The sequence below is a fragment of the Ambystoma mexicanum genome, chromosome 9 (genome assembly GCF_040938575.1).
Source record: "Ambystoma mexicanum isolate Mex_15411 chromosome 9, UKY_AmexF1_1, whole genome shotgun sequence".
NCBI lineage: Eukaryota > Metazoa > Chordata > Amphibia > Caudata > Ambystomatidae > Ambystoma > Ambystoma mexicanum.
This window is the reverse complement of record NC_090931.1, coordinates 969,839,389-969,860,808: the sequence shown is the minus strand read 5'-3', so window position 1 is coordinate 969,860,808 and position 21,420 is coordinate 969,839,389. Positions and strand designations below refer to the sequence as shown.

General features: G+C 48.0%; 1 protein-coding gene across 4 annotated transcripts in view; it reads right to left on the bottom strand.

The window, feature by feature from the left end:
• Positions 1–21,420, bottom strand: part of GAD1 (glutamate decarboxylase 1) — a 356,368-nt gene that overhangs the window by 334,168 nt on the left and 780 nt on the right. Inside the window, exons 1-2 of one of the 4 annotated variants that reach the window (XM_069616187.1) lie at positions 19,310–19,331; positions 17,004–17,154 (exon numbers count right to left, since the gene is read on the bottom strand). In XM_069616187.1, coding sequence (XP_069472288.1) covers positions 17,004–17,073 — 70 coding nt within the window. In that variant the 5' untranslated portion in view covers positions 17,074–17,154; positions 19,310–19,331. Of the gene's footprint in view, positions 1–17,003; positions 17,155–18,864; positions 19,253–19,309; positions 19,332–21,420 lie in introns of those variants that run through there. The other 3 variants (XM_069616188.1, XM_069616185.1, XM_069616186.1) reach the window with 3 other exon arrangements.

The following is a 21,420-nucleotide window of genomic DNA, read 5'->3' as shown; positions in this document are numbered from 1 at the left end:
GAATAGGCCATTTCAGCTAACGGGCCACACCTGTTACTGTGCCACGTATTCACTACGTCTGGAAGTTCATCTCCAGTTCTGAGCCATTGAGCAATGCATTATGGCCATGCAAATTATTTGAAAAGCATGAAAAAAGTTGTCTTTGGCACAATTCTCTGGAGCAAAAATGATACTTTTTAGCCTACTAGCTAATTCGCTTATTCAGTCTGGCTACCACCCTGGTTGGGGGATAACAGTTTGCCTCTGCAATGACAAGGCTCTATGATTTTGCTTTAAGACACCTACAGTAGTGATGTGCACAGTATAAAAGAGAAATATCCAAATGCTCCAATCACAAGGATGTCAGACTTGATTGGACTGATGATCCATAATGGGGTGAAATGCAGTTGTGGTTGTCTGCATCCTTGAGTACCAACTTTCTTGGGTTGATAAAGTTAGTAGAAAATAGTGTGGCCCTACTAGACAAAGGCACAATTCTGGAGAATAAAAGTGTGATATTCTGCTAATTTGACACACACAATGCATTGATCAATGACTCTGAAATTAAGGTTAGCTTTCAGGGATGTCTATTTGGTGGTGCTGTGACGTGTGTGGCTTGCTAGCTGAAAAGGCCCATTCTGCTCTCACATTTCAGGTATAGGAGTTATTTGTGCTTTTTTAAACATACCATAACATTGATGGAGTTCGCTAAACATACACCAATGCTCCAGTAACAAGGCTGTCATACATATACTGAATTAATAATTCCATTGATGGAGTTTGCTAAACACACCCCAATGCTCCAGTAACAAGGCTGTTATACATATACTGCATTAATAATTCCTGTATGCGATTTATGATTCCATAAGAGCTGTCTCTCTTGGGTTGATAAAGCTGTGTATGAACTAAGACTGCCATATAAGACAAAGATACATTTCTTAAGCATAAAACATTCATTTGAACTAATTTGCATACACACATTGTTTTGGTATTGGAGGTTAGTTTCCATGGATGACACCTAGGTCGGACTGTTGTGTGTGCGGTTTGTTAGCTGTTAAAGCCTTGTCAACTGATATATTTTAGGTAGATGGGTTATTTTGTGCTTTTATTAACCACCCATAATATTGATGTTGTTTGCTAAACATACCCCAATGCTCCAATCACAAGGATCTCAATCTATACTGCATTGATAATCCCTAATGAGAGTGAAATGTGCATGTGTTTATCTGCATCTTTATGAGTTGTCTGTCTTTGGTTAATAAAGAGATGCAAAGGCTGCCCTTTAAGACATTTCCCAAAAAAAATGCATGCTTTTAAGCTAATTTTCATACCCACAATGCATTGCCCAGTGGCTCTGAACTAGAGTTGAACTTCCAGGGATGGCTACTGGGTGGTGCTGTAGTGGAGGGGTGTTTGTGCCTTTGTAAACCCTCTCTCTCTCTCTCTCTATATATATATATATATCTAAATATATAGATGTATTTATACATATATATATTCAGTGTAAAAAAACTATGGAATAACAAAACCCTTGAAATTCACTGAAAAAACGTTTAAGTTTAGTTAAGTTGAGCAGTTTTAACGCAATAAAAACCTTGAAATTCAACAGATGTGGGAAGTCATGACCAGCTTAACTCAGCGTGTTCACGTTGCAAAGCCCATGGACACATATATATTATAAGAGAAGGGAGTCGCAGTGACATACAAAATGGCATTATTGGGGACATAGCATTATGGGGGACATCAAAGGGAATGTGCAGAGTTAAGCTGGTCATGACTTCACACATCCACTGAATTTCAAGGCTTTTTGCATTAACTCTGCTCATCTTAACTACACTTAAACGTTTTTTAAGGGAATTTCAAGGGTTTAGTTATACCATAGTTTTTTACGGGCCCGTGACCACGGCACTTTACATGTTCTCACAATATCTTTTTTTTTTACTCACTAGGTAGCCACAGGATTTGGCTGTGGCCATTATACATGTCTTTCGGGCTAACTAGCCAGGGTCTTAGGACCTGGCCAGTAAGCACGGCCTTTGGCCTTGCCCACTGTATCTTTTAAAACACTACCTTTCTTTCCCGCTCACTAGCCTTTGCCCATGACCATTGGCCCTAGCCTTCAGCCATGGCCCCTTCACTTTTGCCCCAATAGCTTTCTTCCAGTCCCACTAGCCATGGCATTCGGTCATGCCCGGTGCCCAATGTCTTCGGCCATGGCCACTCTACATTTTGCTCCAATAGGTTTCATAAATGGGCCCATTCAGCCATGGCTACTGGCCCTGACCTTCGGCCGAGGCAGTCCACTAGGTTACTTTTGGGCACACTAGCCATGGCCTTGGCCGTGGTCCCTTGACATGTTGCCCACTAGGTGCTGTGTCCACTGTACATGTTCCCCAATATCTTTTTTTCGAACCCACAAGGTGGCCATGTCCAACTATATATGTCATTCTGGCCCAGTAGCCAGGGCCTATCTTTCAAAACACTACCTTTTTTTCCCGCTCACTAGCCATGGCCTTCGCCCATGACCATTGGCCCTGGCCTTTGGCTGTTGCCCCTTTACATGTTGCCCCAATAGCTTTCTTCCAGTCCCACTAGCCATGGCCTTTGGCCGTGCCCAGTGCCCATGGTCTTCAGCCATGGTCACTCTATATATTAGTCCAATAGGTTTCTAAATGAGCCCACTAGCCACGGTCTTTGGCCATGACCATGGCCCCAGCCTTTGGCCTTGGCCACACTACTAGGTTTCTTATGGGCACACTAGCCATGGCATTTCGACGTGGCCACTTTCCGTACTGCACCATTTGTTTCCTTAGAGTAACCATAGCCTTTTGCCACACCCGTTACACCCCACCTCACTGTACCTGTAAAAATCCTCCTTTTTTGTCTCAATCTCGTTTTTTTAAATCTCACTTTAAAAAAACAAATCCCAATAACTGCGGTTATCAATTTATAAAAGATAACCGCACTTATCAGTAAACGTACACAAATATCTGCGGTTGTCCATCAAAAGTGTGCAAAATCCCAAACTCTTCCCTGCCCTAACAGGCACTTATCAAGTGCCCCAATCCTCGTGCCATGCTCCCTCCACTCCTCTTAAGTTCTTTTTCCCTAGGCCCAAAACTCATACTTTTGTCTGACTCAATTTCATTACCGATCAAGTTTTCTACCATAACCGTGGTTATCTCGCCAGATAAACCTGGCTATCCAAAAACATTCAAGTTCTGAACTTGGTCCACAGCCCTGCCACCCCCTCCAGCTCCCCAATTTCACATGGTTTCCTCTTCCCGCCTCCCCACCTACAGCCTGATGCCATTTCATCCTTTTTCCTCCTCCAAATGGCATTTACCCACTTTTCGTTTTCGGCTAACCCTGGTTATACCCGTTAAAACCGCGGTTATCTCTTGCATCGAGCAAAAATAAAAATGCCTGCTTTTTCATTTCTCAAAAGACTTGCTGATGCATTGGGAACACATATATAGCTATAATTTTGGGAGAGGGGGTCGCCCTCTTCTCCGTCAAATATTTTAACAACTACTAGAAGGAATAATACCAGACCCCTCCCAGAAATTTTATTAGCCTCTCTCAGCCTCTCTGCTGCAAAGCACCAAGGCGGATATAAAGGTTTTAAGGAGCAGGGGCACCCTGTTTTCCCTGTGAATATTTAAAAAATGACTGGATAGACCTACCCCAAACTAGATAAGCAAATGTAGTCAATGCTTTGTGTCCAAATTGTTTCTTATTTGGTCCAAATCCTCCAAGCGGTTTTCATGCTACGGCTGTTCAAAAACTGCACTTTTTCTCTATGGGTAAATGAATGGGAGTATACTGAAAACTGTGTTTTTATATTTTCTTAGTTTTTGACAAATTCTTTGTTTTGAAAATGTTATCCAAATCCATCCAACAAGTCAAAGGTTAAGAGCAATAGAATTTTGGGAAAAATGGCTGCTTTTTCATTTCTGAAAAGCCTGTCAGCCTCTCTGCTCTGCTGCAAAGCACCATAGGAGATATAGCTATACTTTTGGGAGAAAGGGACATCCCCTTCCCTGTCAAATATTTTCAAATGTACTGGACAGAAAAACCTCAGATGCCTACCCCAGGCCCCCCTCAAACTCCCCTCCCCCCCTGGGAATCGAGTCAACGCTTTGTGCCCAAGTTGTTTCAAACCTAGTCCAATTCCGTCCAGCGGTTTTGGCTTTGTGCTGGAGCAAAATTAGGACTTTTTGTCTATCGGAAAATGAATGGGGACATTGCATAAACAGAGTTTTTAACTTTCTTAATAACGTTTTCTTATTTTTTAACAGATATTTCCTAAACTTTCCAGTCCAGGAGTGCCCGTGATGAACCTTTTGTCAGCATAATTTCAGCCAAATCTGTCATGCGAGTCAAAAGTTATTTACAATTCATTTTTTCAGTTTTCCTAAGTATCTAGAAAGTCAACTTAACTGACTGCTGCACTATAATATATATATATATATATATATATGTAACAAAACCCCTGAAATTCAGCGCATTGGGGGACTCAGGACTGGCTTAACTCAGCGTGCTATCCGTCCTAATGCTATATCCCCCATACTACTATTTGTATGTCACTGTGAATCCTTTCTCTTATAATATATATGTGCTCTTGGGCTTCGGAATGGGAACGTGCCGAGTTCAACCGATCTTAAATCCCCAAATGAGCTGAATTGCAGGGGGTTTGTTGCATTACGTGCCCCCCCCCCTTCTCTGACCTTTAACTAAAGTTGTTTCATTGAATTTCAAGGGTTTTGTTATACCATCTTTTTTTCGGCGCCACTGGCTATGGCCTTCGGCCGTGCCCACTATATATTTTAAAACACTACCAGACCACTAGCCATGGCCTGCCTTTGTCCTTGCCTACTGTATATTTTAAAACAAAAATGGGCCACTCTCCGTGGCCTTTGGCCGTGCCCACTGTATATAACGCCAACTCGGCCATGCCAACTCTGTACTATTGTGACACCTGGGCCAGTGATTTTTTTCACGCCTGACATCACTGTAGCTGTAAAAATATATCATTTTGTTGTCTCTTTTTTCTATAACCACGGTTATATTAGCAATTAACTACGAATACCCTTGATAATACCCTCTGTTATTTGTAATCATTATACCCACCGTTATCAGGAAAACAGCAAAACAAATGCTTTTCTGCCCTCCCGGCCCTCACCAAGTGCTCTCCTCTTCTGTGCCTGCTCCCCCCACTCCCCTGAGGGCGTTCACACCTCACCTACCCTCTCACATTCCCCCACAACACTCGTTGTTTCTGTGACGCAGTATCCGTTGAAATGTTGGGTAGCCGCAGGTATAACTCAGATTATACCCATGGGTATGTGAAAAATGTTTGAGCCATGTGTTGAAAACTTGGTCCGTAGCCCTCCCCCAACTATCAAATTTCACTTGATGTCCTCTTGTCTCCCGGCCATCTCTAGCCTGATGGCACTTGGATGTTTTTTACCTGCAAATGGCATTTTCTGTGTTTTATTTTCTGATAACATGGGGTATAACCTGTGGTATAAACACAGGTATCACTCACATCGAGGACACTTTTTTTTTATAAACAACCGGATTTTCAATGTACCCTGGTAGATATAGCTATTTATTTTGGAGAAGTGGTCACCCCCTTCTCCATCAAATATTTTTTAAAGTACTGGACGGAATAACCCCAAACCACAAAAGGATCATGAGTCAACGCTTCGTGCCCGAGGCGTTTTAAACCTGGTCCAAATCCATCCAGCGGTTTTGCCTGTGCAGTGGAGCAAATATTGACCTTTTTTGTCTATGGAAAAGTTAAGGCCGAAAGTGCTTTTTTTTCTTATGACTTATATTTTTTTAAAGAATCTTTCCCAAACGTTACAGTCTGTGGGAGCCCAGATGTATAACATTTTTTGAAATATGTTGGCCAAATCCGTCACTCAAGTCAAATGTTAGTAGCAATTCATACTTTCGATTTCCTATGTAACTCCCACTAATATATATACTTATTATAGTGCAGCAGTTGCTGCACCACAGTTGAGTATCACGCTCCAGAGGAAACACAAAAAATGAATTGCTAATAACTTTTGACTTTTTTGATATTTTGCAAACAAAATTCTACTTTCGACTCTGCCCAGACTGGACATTTTGGGAAAGATTTGTTAAAAAAAAGAAGTTATTGAGAAAACAAAAAACACTGTTTCGGCCTAGTCCCCATTAAGTTTCCCATAGAGGAAAAATTACAAATTTTGCTCAAGTGCACACCCCAAACCACTGGAAAGAATTTCACCAGGTATGAAATAACTTGGGCATGAAGCCTTGACTCAATTTCTGGGGGATAATGGGGGTTAGAGATTATTGCGTCCAGTAGATTTTTAAATATTTGACCGAGAAGGCGGTGACCCCTTATCTCAAAAATTATAAGGGTATCTCCCATGGTGCTTTGCAGCAGCAAGGCTTTTCAGAAATGGTCATGGCTAGTGGGTCAGTAGTGTTTCAAAATATGCAGTGGGCACGGCCTGTAGCCGTGCTCACTGGCAAGGGCCAAAGGCCCTGGCTAGTGGGCCCAGAAGACATGTAAGGCTGTGGCCACCTACTGGTCCAAAAAAAAACATATTGGGGGAACATGTACATTGGACATGGCCAAAGACTGTGGCCACATCCATTGCTAGTGGCCTGGTAGTGTTTTAAAAGGCTGTGCTTATTGGCCAGGGCCGAATGACCTGGCTAGTGGGCCCGAAAGACATGTAAAATGCCCACTTATTGGGTCCAAAAGAAACATACTGGGGGAGCATGTACAGTGGACACGGCTGAAGACCAAGGCTAGTGGCTGGTAGTGTTTTAAAATATCCAGTGGGAATGGCCGAAGGCTAGGCCCGAAAGACATGTACAGTGGCCACGGCCACATGATCACCTGGTGGGTCCAAAAGAAACATATTGAGAGAACATGTACAGTGGACATGGTCAAAGGCCATGGCTTGTGGCTCAGAAACACATTTATAGTGTCAACAGACAAAGGCCATGGACAACTAGTGGGTCCAAAAGAAACATATTGGGGGAGCATGTACAATGGGCACGGCTGATGGCCGTGGCCACTGGCCATGTCCGAAGGTCATAGCTAGTAGCCCGGTAGTATTTTAAAATATACAGTTGTCACTGCAGAAGGCCGCCCTGGCTAGTGGGCCCAGAAGACATGTAAGGCTGTGGCCACCTAGTGGGTCCAAAAGAAACATATTGGGGGAACATGTACAGTGGACACGGCCAAAGGCCACATTCACTGGAGTGGGCCCAAAAGACATGTATAGTGGCCACGGCCAAAGGTTGTGGCCACCTAGTGGGTCCAAAAGAAACATCTTGGGGGGAACATGTACAGTGCACATGGCTAGTGGCCTGTAAAAATACTATGGTATAGCAAAACGCTTGAAATTCACTGAAAAAAACCTTAGTTAAGGTGCAGTTAAATTTTGCAAATTTAACGCAACAAAACCCTTGAAGTTCAGTGGATGTGGGAAGTTATGGCCAGCTTAACTCTGCGTGTTCGGTTGCAAAGCCCATGAGCACATACATACTATAAGAGAAGGGATTCACAATGACATACAAAATGGCATTATGGGGGACATCAACAGGAACGCACCGATTTAAGCTGGTCATGACTTCCCACATTGGCTGAATTGCAAGGGTTTTGTTGCGTTAAAAGTGTTCAACTTAACGTCACCTTAATAAGGTTTTTTCAGTGAATCTATATATGTAAAATGCTTAGGTATGTTCATGTACTAAGCTGGTGCCATTTTTCAGTGTTAGGTTTCCCTCTGCTGTTGAAATGGCAAAGTGCACCCACTTAAACAGCAGCTATCATTTTAACATACAGATGCAATTTATTAGTGTTAGGTTGCCCTGTACTGTCCAAATGGCAAAGGGCACCCACTTCAACAACAGCTACCAATTCAACAAACAGAATGAGCACGGTTCTAAACGGTCACCTTCACCTTCCACTATCGCAAACATTTGGAAGTTACTTCGTTCAACCCCCGCTTCTCTTCACACAGGGAACAGTGGTTATACAAACATTGGAAAGTTACTTCTTTCCACCCCCACTTCTCTTCACACATGGCATGGCAGTTCCAGTGTCAATAAACAGAATTACTGGCTCAACGTTTCCGTCTCTAAAGACGAAACGCTATGGGACAAATGCCTCCTCACCAGCTAACCTTGAAAGTAGGTGCTATAGTTATGCTACTACGAGATCTTATACCATCACAGGGACTCAGCAATGGAACAAGGTTGACAATTATGCATCTACAACGACACATCAAGAAGGCCTGTGTGATTGATGGAACTTAGATACTGTTTTATACCGCACTTACCTTTCATTCCATCTGACATATTTAGCCTTTTCAATGACCTTTCATAAGTCACAGGGACCTATGCCACTTCCTGGAAGTGACTGGTGGTAATTCTGATATTTAAGGAGGACAGAAGTGACTGCATGAATTACCGACCGATATTTACCTCTAAAATATGCTAGAACAGCACATGTTATGCCGGGAACAGCTAGTGTGTGCATATAAGCACACACACACACAGACAGATATATGCACACAAATACACACCCACACCTGTGCCCTTCTTGGTTGGGCTACTTACTTTATTGTCAACGACAAATACATTGGTCCATTACTTTCCTCTGATGCCCAACTCATGGATTTCAATGTCGGCTGTTTCCCCAAATAATCAGGAGCAACACTTTGCAATAATTCACCTGATCTTTTTGTCAAATATTTGATTACTATTGTACACGGAACATCACCATTTCCAGCTTGTAGCAATTGACTACCTCTTTACAAGAAAAACTAACAAGCCTGAGCGCCCGGCTGTTCCTTAATAGAAACTCCTGTCATGGCTTGCTTGTCAGCTGCACAGCCGAGGTAAATATTATCTGCCTGGCATGTACCGTACTGATGGTCTGGACGTTGGGCTCCAGACTTTACACATTCTGTAACACACTGATAATCTCTGAGGATCTGAATGATGCACTTCTAGCATTAGATTCAGGCAGCCTTTGAGGACCTGGGCTTGTGTGTTTTCTCTCATTCTTTCTCTCTCTCACCTGCACATAGTGACAATCTCTGAGCAACTGGATGCTTGCCTCAGAGATACAGCCAGCCGCTGCAAACCTAAATATTGGCTTCCAGAGCAAAAGATACTGCCAGCCACATGGAACCTGGATGTTGAACTCCTAACAGCCACTGATATTTCACATGTCTACCACCTAACAAGAAATAACATCATCCACTGAGAAGCCGGATGTTGGCCTCCTAACATACGATAAGAACATCTACTGAGAAACCGGACCTTGGCCGTCTAACAAGAGATAAGAACATCCACTGAGAAGCCGGATGTTGGCCTCCTAACATACGATAAGAACATTTACTGAGAAACCGGACTTTGGCCTTCTAACAAGAGATATCAACATCCACTGAGAAATTGGATGCTGGCTTCTTAACATGAGCCACTAAGACCCTCTGCGGACCCCGATGTTTCCATATTTATCCAATATACTAACGGTTTAGGACTCTTTTCAGGACATTTGGTATGTCATAGATTATCAGGATGCAGGAATTCCAGGCACTGTCCACAGCTAGTTGTGTTGAATTTCTGCCTCCCAAAGGCCGGCCACACCAAAGGTTCGTCCTCGTATCCCAGAGCTCCCGCTCACCTTGTTTTCCCCGCTTTCATGCACTTGCAAGTCCTGTCACCGCTGCCCTTCTCGCTGTTCTCACATACACAGGGGTGGACAGCTTGGACCGCTCACCAGGAGTCCAAACTGGCCGGTGCTCCAGTGCACTGGCCGCAACCATGCTGAAGTACACATATTGTTTTTCTACATGGCTTCCCTCTGCGTGTTCCTGTTGTCACAGAAATTCTGCACAGCCAGGAAGTTACATCCTCCAAAATCCTGATTTCAATCCCATCACCCTCAGGAAGGACAATGCCGGAAATGAAGCCCTTCCGGTGGCCTTAACGGCCCTTGCTTTTCTTGAGACCATGAACTTAGGCTTTTCCGACTCCCAACCTCAGGCATTCCCCAGCTCTTTGGGCACTAATACTCAGTTCTGAGGACCCTAATGAGGGTAGTAATATGCTGACAGCCTGTGATAACTCAGGCATTAGCCTTGAAGATTCTATTGCGGTAAACAGCGGATACTTGCACTGAATTGTGGACTGTATGTTCGTTACATGTTCGGTTTGAGTCCCAACCATTTTCCACACTGCCTTTGCATACAAAGGAGCCACATTTTCCAATCTACTGTCCACATTACACTGAGCACCAGCACCCATGTGGCCCAACTTCTCATTTTTCCCTATTGGCCCAGAAATTCAATACAGAAAATGTGCAAGTGACCATGCAAATAAGGGGATCCTGCCCCCCTGCTGGAAAGTTTAGGGGGTTCTCCCCGGCAATATTTTTAAAATACTGGGTTGAAATTCTGCTTTTTACAGCACATTTTACAAAATAATTTGGGGAAAAAGCCATGGAATGTGCAGGCAGTTCTGAACACATGCGATAGTCCAATACGTAGAAGCTGAAGGTGGCAGCAAAGCTGCTGAGAAGCGTATAGGAAAAGAAAAAGCGGTGGCCTACCATCAGCGATGCCCTTAGCAAACATTGTTCAGCGCCCAATGCCAAACAATAAAACATATATCTGTTTGTAAATATATCAAGAAAATCCTTGTCACTAATGTTAGTAAAAGGTGCCCTCTTGAAAACTACACAAAGAGAACTTAGGAGCTCAAGCACTTGAGACAATTCTAAACCTGAGAAATTCTAGTCTGAACATAGATACTGGTTTTATGACACATTATGGCCTGCATCGACCCTGGGGCCTTCAGGGAAAACACATTGGCAATGCCAGTAGATGGCCTACCAGTACCACCTCTCACATACTCCTGATGGACACAATGTTTCAGAAACCTGAATGAGTAAGGAGGCAGACATTATGTTTGGCAACTTTGAATGTCTGATCTCAAATGATTAGTACCCGTTATCAGGCAAGAGGCACAGTCAGCCAGCAGTGGGCATTTCAGCCTTCTCATTGCGATAACGAATGTGTGTACTTTGTCACTTTGTATGCAAGTCAGTAAGGCGCTGTCAAAGACGAAGCACAACTAGGATACATTTGGACGTGGCGCCTTGGAAGCTTAGGAAATATTTCTGTATTGGTTCCAGTTATACATACAAATAGGCCTAAGTAACTCGCCTGATTTACTGTATGTCCCTAGCATGACAAGGAAGCTGAAACAACATGCACTAACCTCTGAAAATGTTTTAATCTCAACACACTGGTGCAGGATGCTATTCTCAGTCCGGTTAGACATTATAATCGCCAAAAGCAAATCTGTGGATGTGGCCGGGCCAGGAAAATGCTAATACACATTGTAGTTGGAAAAATTGGAGGCTGGTTGAGACATTGCAAATGTAAACCCGCTGTACATGTGAAAAATGTAGACTGTACATGGAAGGTGTGAAAAAGCACGTCCTTTCTCGTGTAGGCCTTCGAAGAAAACATTGTGGAATTTCTCTAGAACTGCATTACTGTCTTTTCCATACTTTGTTCCACTCATAAGACTTGACCTGCTTAAGTGTTTGGACACATTACACAGCACATGCGAAACACTGGGGGAATAATGGGGCTCTGCTTGAAATGTAATTCCTCTGTGCTGGCGACAAGAACTACTTCCCAAAGTTTGAGTATGTGCCTGGTTCTTTCCAAATAAAGGGGCCATGCAGGACTGATTTCCTTGCATACTTGTTCCTTCAGCCAATGGAGTGGAAAGTGGGGGAGTCTCTTGCTTTTTTTGTTTTTTCTTTCTTTGTGAGAAATATGTCAATTTCTGTTTGTGTGATTTTCTTTGTTGCTCTTTCATCATGTGACCACCATCTGATGAAAAAGTCTCTGGGACTTCGAAAGCGAGTGCATCTACTGTCTCTGCATAATATGTTCAGTTAGTCCAATAAACGGTATCAAAACTTGGATTTTGTTTGATTTAAAAACTGGACTAAGCTGGTGCCAAATCCTTTCTCTGCACGTGTACCTATACATGTCTCGGGAGGATAGCGCAGCGGCAAAGTGCTCGCCTTGGAAGCAAGACGACACGGTTCGATCCCTGGGTCCGCGAAATACACTATCCTATCATTTCACACATAAATGTACAGCACTTGTGACATTAACATTTGTGGTACGACCTGTACTTCACTTTTCTGTGAGAGGACGTGTACTTTGCTTTTCTGTGAGAGAACTCAAAATAGACAAGTCAGCTTACAATGTCCACTATACAAGTGGTTTAAACTATAGATGTAGGGAGCAGCACTGTAGGCCCTTGCACTGGCCATGACTGAGACATTTTCTATAGCACACACTTAGCTGAATCGCTTCCGGGTGATCCCAGTTTTGGTAGTTTAATGGGTAAATTGATTTGCTCAGGATCACACAATGTGCCAAGTGGGAGAGACAAGATTTGAGCCCTGGTTTCAGAGTTTACAATTTAGAGAGCAAACAAGCCCACACTCTTTCCTGTGCCATCTTAAGTAAGTATAGGAAACCTTAATAGAAACAGATTTGCAGAAATACATAGGATTATGTCTTCAGAAAAAGGGATAGGGGGCCTATAACGATTCAAACAAGTGTGATGGTATAAACAGTACACACAATTCTTCCCACTCACTCTACCTTCTGAACTATCTTTACAGTTGTGTGCTCAGTGGTAGAAGCATAGTAAAACGGTGACCCCGGTGGGGGACAGAGTAGGCAGGAAAGGAGCAACGTGCAACACGTTTTTCAAGGGTGGCAGCCGTGCTGGTTCAGAGCCAATTGAGTTGAAACAGATTTCAGTTCTGCTGTAACTGCTAAGAGGTGCTCAAGTGGAGTAGTGTGCTTTAACTTCACAAAGAACAGTTACGGAATGGTGAAGATGGCTGCAAAAAGTAGTGGAGCGGTTAACAGTGGAAAATAAAAGTAGTGGAACGCTACACCCAACTGTTCCCGCTCACTTCGACCACTGTGTGTGCTAAGAAACTAAAAGTAATTGCAGAGGGTACGGTAGGGCTCTGGGGCTCATCTCAGTCAGGGTTTGGAAGCTGTGGCCTGTTAGCCAGGTCCATACCCCATGGAACAGAGGTAGGAAAGACCACTTTGATCAGCCCTGTCCTTCGCAGGCCTGTAGGAGAGATTTCACTTGGTACCGTCCGGTGAAACCATTTGAAGGTGTGGGGCAGGGCAGCAACTTTGTGGCTCTGACAGACAGAACTGCTGTAGTGTAGCCTCGAGGAAGCATGGGGGACGAAATGTAAGTTCCTACCCCAGGTGCTAAAGAACACAGTGGGCAATTAACCCCTTCAACCCCATGTACTCAGCACACATGCTTGCGACCTTTGTCGATCCGAGTGCCGTGCCAAACGCTGACAAGCTAATGTCGACTTGTCATAGGACACCACAGTTGGTGGCTACTTACCTTCTTCCCACCAGGGAGTGGGAAGAACGTAAGTAGAGCGAGAGTGTGTCAGAAGGAACGGGTGATGTAAAGTCAGTGCCTGGTGGGACCCCCGAGGACGAAAGGTTCAGGAGTGTACCACCAGTGGGAGAAAGTGCCATTGGCATTGGTAAAGCAGGGGGAAGTGGAGGGCGGGGCAACCTAATAAGTCGGGAGGATAGCTCAGCGGCAACGTGTTCACCTTGGAAGCAAGACAACACGGAGCAACACTGGTTTGATCCCCGTGTCCGCGCTTAGAAACCTCTGGGTATTAAGCGTGTTATAAATAACATATCATATCATATAGGTATTGGCAGCCTTACGTGGGTCGGATTCAGATGCCCGACCCACTTGCAACATCTCACATTCTCCTGCTGGTTCTGCTATTAGAGTGGCCATGTCTTCACACACCCGCTTAGCCCCAGCCTCGCCACCCCAACTCAGGGGAAGCGCTGCTTCTAAACAGAAACCCCATGCAGGTGGCTGGGAGCGCCTGATTAAGGCCAGACTTAAATATTGCGTTGAAGCGCCCTGAAGCTGGTAGCACTCTTCATTGAGGTCTTGCCCTAGAAGACCACAGCGGTATCTGTCGTGCCGTTACCTTCCACCACACAGGGGCATGTGGCGGCAGCGCGCGGCTTGCTAAAAGCCACCAGTGGAGAGTATACACCTAGACCTACACCTGCTCTTCTAGGCCTGAGCCCATCACAAGAAGCTTGGCTAAGGAGCCGTCACCCTCTCCAAGGCCACATCCTAAAGAGCACAAGAGCCTCAGTCTACAACCCTGAGAGTTTCCAGGCCACTGGGGCGATCGCACCCTGGGGGTTGTCATTTTATTTAACTATATGGGTGCCGTCTGGTCTGATCTAGGTGATCAGTAATATATCACACCCCTTCCCCCCCCAAATGATGGTAACCAGCCCCCAAAAGAGGCCTCTTATCACCAAATACTGGAATCTCCTCCATCTGCCTTCCAATTAGTTCCCAGTGATATATATATTACAGTACTTCAAATAGTAGCAATCTCGTATGAAGAGCTACCTGAAAACCCAGTATTACTCTAATTATTATTATTATTATTAAATGAACCCATGTGTGTTAGATTATTAATAATGTTATGGCATTTATTGAGCGCTGACCTAGCTTCTTGAAGCACCGGAGCGCTTTACAGAGGTATACAGCAATACAGATGCACTAAGCAGCGCTTTACAGAGGTAACAACAGAACAGATATACAGCAAGGCGGTTTGGGGGGTAGGAGGAGAGGGGTGGTCAGCATCTAACGAGTCAGGTGGCAGGAGGGGCGACGAGATGGGGTGGAGAGACTCCGCGAAGAGGTGGGTTTTGAGTTATTTTCTAAATTGTAGGAGAGCAGGGCGAGGGGGTTCCATATTCTTGGGAGAGCTAGTATGTATTATTAGTATTATTAATAGAAATATTAATAGAAGCTATAACAATCATTAATGTGCAACACACACGGCTACAAAGAAGAATTGAAACAAAAATACAATACTTTGCTGTCGTTTTTGGTCTTGTTGAGAGTGTGTGTGTGAGATAGAGAGTGTGTGTGTGTGAGGGTGTGTGTGTGGGTGTGAGAGAGAGTGTGTGTGTGAGGGTGTGTGTGGGTGTGAGAGAGAGTGTGTGTGGGGGGTGTGTGAGAGAGAGAGGGTGTGTGTGAGGGTGTGTGTGTGGGTGTGAGAGAGAGTGTGTGTGTGTGAGGGAGTATGTGAGTGTGTGTTTGTGAGGGTGTGTGTGTGGGTGTGAGAGAGAGTGTGTGTGTGTGAGGGTGTGTGTGGGTGTGAGAGAGAGTGTGGGGGGGTGTGAGAGAGAGAGAGGGTGTGTGTGAGGGTGTGTGTGTCGGTGTGAGAGAGAGTGTGTGTGTGAGGGAGTATGTGAGTGTGTGTGTGTGAGGGTGTGTGTGTGGGTGTGAGAGAGAGTGTGTGTGTGTGTGACGGTGTGTGTCGGTGTGAGAGAGAGTGTGTGTGGGGGGGGTGTGCGAGAGCGAGGGTGTGTGTGAGGGTGTGGGTGTGAGAGAGAGTGTGTGTGTGAGATAGTATGTGAGTGTGTGTGTGTGAGGGTGTGTGTGTGTGGGTGTGAGAGAGAGTGTGTGTGTGAGGGTGTGTGTGGGTGTGAGAGAGAGTGTGTGTGTGAGGGAGTATGTGAGTGTGTGTGTGCGTGCGTGTGTGCGTGCGTTTGTGTGTGTGTCGGCGGTGGGGATGAATCAGATCATCGTGTTTGAGGCCAGACCCCGGAATGTCGGGCTCTCAGGATCCCTCCCGGGCTGTGCACCCGGTGGCTCCAGGGCGCGAGAGGCAAGGCGCGAGAGGCAAGGTGCGAGAGGCAAGGCGCGCGGCGCAACAGAGCCTGACGCCCGCGGGAGTGTGCGGGAGAGGCGCAGGGGGCGCAGCGAGCTCTGACACGGGGGCCGGCCTCCAGCACTGGAGAGCCAGATACAACCTGACAGTGCAGACAGCCAGGGCCACATGTATCCCCGCGCGAGTTCCTGCCCCCCGACCCGCGCACAGCCGCCACCACCGGGGCCTTGCGAGCACAGCACGGCTCGCCTGCAAGGGCGACGGGCGATGTGTGCAACGCAAGACATATCACGCGCGACGCCTGCTCTGAAATTACATCTCCCTTTTTCTGTTGGTTTCAAGATGCCTTTTGCTCCGATTTCAAACATTCGTTTAGTTAACCTCTGGGAAGCAGAAATACAAATAAACGCGCCCCCTTCGTTTGAATGATGTGTCTTCCTCGTCGGCCTCTTCTCCCTGCAGCGTCTCCTCTGCCCCCCAGCCACCCTGCCCCCCTGTCCCCCAGCCCCCTCCACGGTTCCAGAAATGATTAGAATAATGGCTCCCGTTCACGCCTCGTCGCTTTTGCGGCCCTTTCGGGGGTAAGAGCTATTCCCGCTCTGCGGCGCCCACCCTCCGCTCCTCTTTGTCTCGGGAGATTGTAGCAGGCCTTTTTTGTGCGTGGAGCCTCGAAATTGAGAGACAGAGCTACCAGCTGATTACATGCGCCCCCAGAATCTCCGGCTTCCCGGCCACTCCATCAAGGCAGCGCAAATTCACAGCAATTAGAAGCCGGGCATTAATGGCCGCGCGACAGAAGACCGCGGATCCTGTGCCGCCAGGTGCACAGCTGTACAAGCCACAATTAAATTAAATGCGGGTTTTGGCACGAGGAAATGACAGCGAGCGTGCAGCGCCTTTTGAAAATAAAATTGGTGTCGTATTTTTAAAAAAGTGTTGCTTTGCATGGTTTTAATATTATTATTTTGTAATCGAAAATGCATTCGCATGGCATGGCGCAAGTCCGCGTTCGTTTGGACGCGCATTTACAGTGGGAGTGCGTGCGGGGAAGGCTGCCTGTTTGCAGTGTGGCGCCCAGGTGCGGCAGCCGTGTTGTCGTGTGTGTGTAGTGTGGGTGTCACTCAGCCCCGCGCGCCCCCAGCCCCAGCCGCACACAGTCGCTCAGCGCCAGCAGCATTGGGCGGGCACCTACCTGTTGGCCGTAAGTTAGTTGGGTTGCTGTCCTGGTTGGAGGCGGAGGAGGAAGGAGCCGGCGACTCCATTTGGTCTCCGTTGCTGTCGCTTTCGCAGAATGGCGGGAAAGTCGTTGTTTTTTCCAAACGGGGGAGTAATCACGCAGTATCCTGGGGAGAAATAAGGCAATCACAGCGGGGCTTTTGACTTTCAGGTGTGTTGGTTGCACGGGTGCAGCAGCAGGCAGGCAGTATCAGGAGGCGCTTGAAATCCGCATGATGGGAAAGCCATATACCACGAGCCCGGCCAGAAGTCACAGGACAACGAAATGTCATGCAGCCCAAGTGGCAGCGTTCGTTGATTGGCGCCCGCGGCTCCTCAGGTGGGCGAGGCGCGCTCAGGGCAGCGTGTGGACGTCTGAAGGCGAGCGCGCAAGCAGCCAGCCGGGCTCTCGTCCTGCGCGGCCCAGGCTGGCGCGGCAGACCGTGAAGTCTGCCCTAATTACACCGATGGACGCTGAGCACCGCAATAACGAGGGTGTCACACGGAGCCTGCTCACAAAGCAGCCCTTAAATTATCTGCGGCGCGGCACGGCACGGGGCGCTGTGGTGTGGCTGCCTCGGGCGCGCGTGCACACGCCGAGGGGCGTTATTCAGGCGCGCAGGCTGCACACGCACACACACGGAGGGGCGTTATTCAGGCGCGCAGGCTGCACCCGCACACACACACACGGAGGGGCGTTATTCAGGCGCGCAGGCTGCACCCGCACACACACACGGAGGGGCGTTATTCAGGCGCGCAGGCTGCACAAGCACACACACACGGAGGGGCGTTATTCAGGCGCGCAGGCTGCACCCGCACACACACACGGAGGGGCGTTATTCAGGCGCGCAGGCTGCACCCGCACACACACACGGAGGGGCGTTATTCAGGCGCGCAGGCTGCACAAGCACACACACACGGAGGGGCGTTATTCAGGCGCGCAGGCTGCACACGGGTTAGGGGTCTCTGCTTCACACCTGCTCTGCCTCTGCACGCATCAGCACTGGATAATACACACTATCGACTACCTGGCCCGGAATAATCATTACATCTGTGTTATGCTCGAGGGTGGGGTCTGGTCTCCAGAGACGCACGCCAGCGCTGTCCGTAGTGGCAAATGTAAGCTCGCGTTCTACACATCATTTGAAAACAATGCCTGCCGTGTTTGCCAGAGAGAAAGGTTTGCCGCCAGCCCGACAATACAGCCATATATGTCGGTACCATCTCTCGGTCACGCCCGTCACTCTCACGGCATCCAAGCTCAGTTATGTGAATCAAACTCTCAACACACTTCACGCGGATTGGCAAATACGTATAAAAACACACGGAATGACTTGAACACCTGTTATTTGCCCCGAGGGAACGGGCTATCACAAGCAACATGGGCTCAGCGCAGGCTTCCAGCGCCAACACTCCACGGTGCCAATTGCAAACCATGCCAACCACCTCTGCGGGCTTCTACCTCTTGCAGAAGGCTAAGGGACCAACGCTCCTTATCCCCGGTCGGCCTAAGGGGACAGGGCAGCAGCGATCTCTATCCCCGGCAGCATCAGGGGAGCAGCGCTCTCTATCCCCCGCAAGAGTAGGGGATCAACGCTCTCTATCCCCGGCAGGAGCAGGGGAGCAGCCCTCTCTATCCCCGGCAGGAGAAAGGTAGCAGCGCTCTCTATCCTCTGAAGGAGTCAGGTAGCAGCGCTCTCTATCTCCGAGGAGGAGTAAATTAGCACCACTCTCTATCTCCGGCAGGAGTATGGGAGCAGCGCTCTCTATCTCCGAAAGGAGGAGTAAAGGGCAAATGCACGGCCTTTTGTGGGGGAACGAGAGCTTCGGAGACTCACCGTTGGCGGCGGCCAAAGGGTCCAAGTCGCAGCGGCTATAGCCCCCGTGATGTGTACGCCGGCACACTTGCACCCGAAGCTGCTTATGAAACTCGTGGGATCACGACGCGGGAGTGGCAATAGCGTGTAGAAGTGTGAGTCAGTGTGGCTCTTTCTCGCCCCCCCGCAGATTTTCTCTTTGCCTTTTTTGTGGACAGCGTGAATAGGCCGCTTATCTGCTCCGACGCAGGCGTGAGTCACGGCTACACCCCCTCCGGCCCCACATGGAGGGCCGGGCACTGCTGTCCAGGGAGGCACCGGCTGAGGAGGGGGGGCGCCAGGGGCTGCCTTCCCGAGGTCGGCGTGACTCATGTGGGGGTCGCTTCGCCCTGGATCGGGGAAAGGGATGCTATGAGTAACATGGGGTGCCCAGGCCCCCCTCCTGAGTACCGAGTGAGCTCCGTACCCAGAGCAGAGGAACACATCCCGCACCATCAGCTCCTTCGCACCCACCAGGGGACCGCTGCTGTGACTGGCGGATGGCTTATTTCACTTCCCTTCCCGCGCTATTTCTGCCCCCTTGGCGTACACGCCAATCCGCACTCCCAAAGGCAGTTTCGAGCGGGGGGAGCCTTGTCTAACTTTGTGCATCGTCGGGCAAACGGGGGGCAGCGAGCAGCCCAGCTGACACCGCCCAGGACACCGCCTCGACTCTCATTTTGCAGCGACAGATTTTGTGCGAGCTTCTGTTTTTATGACCCCTTTGTCCCGAGAAAAAATGGCAAACGACAAGTTTAATTTCCGATGCCGGCCAACAGAGGGCGACAACGCCTCAGAGACAGAGGCGCCGATCCCTCGAGCCCGGCTCTTGGTAACTCAGGACGGGCTCGCGGCGGATCCCAGAGGCGGAGCGAGGAGGGTCTACACTCGCAGAGCCAGGCCTTGCACCGAGCTGCATGCTTGAGATGTATTTGCCCTTTGCTACTTCTTCGTGTGTCCGTTACACATCACGCTTGAGTTCAGTTTCCCCTCCCCCCAAAGCGCTGCTATTATTAGTGTAGTGCCATTTTTAATAGGGCTGGATGAAGGGCGGATTATGTGCGAACACGTTGCATCGGGTCGCAGGCAGATACATCTCTGGAGCGAGCGCTTAACCTGCGCCTTGCGATTTATTACCGGCTTGAGACATGATGGGCCTGATTTACAAAAGCGGTTTTCAATGGGAAATCCATTGAAAAACGCGTTTGAATATCAGAAGCCGTGGGTGGTTTAGGCGTTTTACAGCAGAAAGCAGGCGCTACGTGCAAAAAAACCGAAAAGTCGTAACGCGTTCCCTGACGGCCACACGCCAGCGAGCTGAGCGCGTGCTATAAGAGCCGCGCCTTTTTCTGGGGTTTAAAGGGAAGGTTATTGATGAATGTGCCCGGAGCCATCACACCGCGGGGGCGTTTCCACCAATCCTCACCCTAGGGCCTAGACACTGCCTTCGGGGAAAACACACGCACGTCTGTGCACTGCCAATACCTCGGTCCGCCCAGCCTTCTCGCAAGGCACTCTCTTCGCAAAATAGGCAAGGCATTGCAAACGAAATATATGCAAAGTATGTCTCAAAAGAAAGCGCGGGACTGCAGTCTACATAGGTCATGGGCGTAATTTTAGGGGAGGGGGCAAGTGTGTTTGTTCACCCCCAACCCCCCCCCCACAACCTTTGTGGCACACCATTTTGTCCCAGTCATTTGGCAGGAGCACCTTTCATTTAGATGTCATGTACCCTCGCACCCCCAGCATTTTCAGCAAAGTTACTCCACTGCATGGGTCGTAAGCAGCATTAACTACCCCACTTTTTTGGGGAATTATTGGAAGACGTAGAGACGCTATTTTTATTTAATAATAAAACTGAGCTTTTCCTTTGTTCTTATTAGTTGTTATGGAAATAAACATTTTAATACCCATGAAAACGGAGCTTTTCCTGATGAGAAAAAACTCCGATTAACTCTCTTCTGTGGGAGAACGCTTGCAATAATAGGACTCGCTATAAACAGGTAGCAGAGCGATTGCAATGTGCCCTGGGCCCAAAAGAGTAAGTAGCAAGAGCGATTCCAATAGGTTCGTCTGCCTCGGACGCCAAAAACCCCAAAATGAATGCATCTAACAGTCTGGCCGCAAAGCCTGAAAGCGCCCGAGTCGGATGCGATTCCTCGATCGTCAAACGGAGTTGTGGGTTTCAGGACCAGGGAGAGCGACCGCGGCGTCCTTCACACCGCGGGGTACAGAGTTCAGCACCAGGGAGAGCGACCGCGGGGATGCAGGCTGCACTGGGCAGTGGCGCTGAACCCCGCGGCAAAGAGCTGCAGAGGGGGGCGCGGCCGATTGTCACGCGAACCTAGTGCACATCTGAGTGGGAGCGGGGGGTGGGGGGGGGGGGCGTCCCCAAATGTTTACTCGCAAGATCTATGACAAGTAAAACACAGCTACTCCCCCGTTATCATCTACACAGACCGCCACCCCCACTTTTCAGGGGATTTCACACGAGCTTTAAAGTACTCGCAGTAACCAGGGCCGGGCTCTAAAGATCTA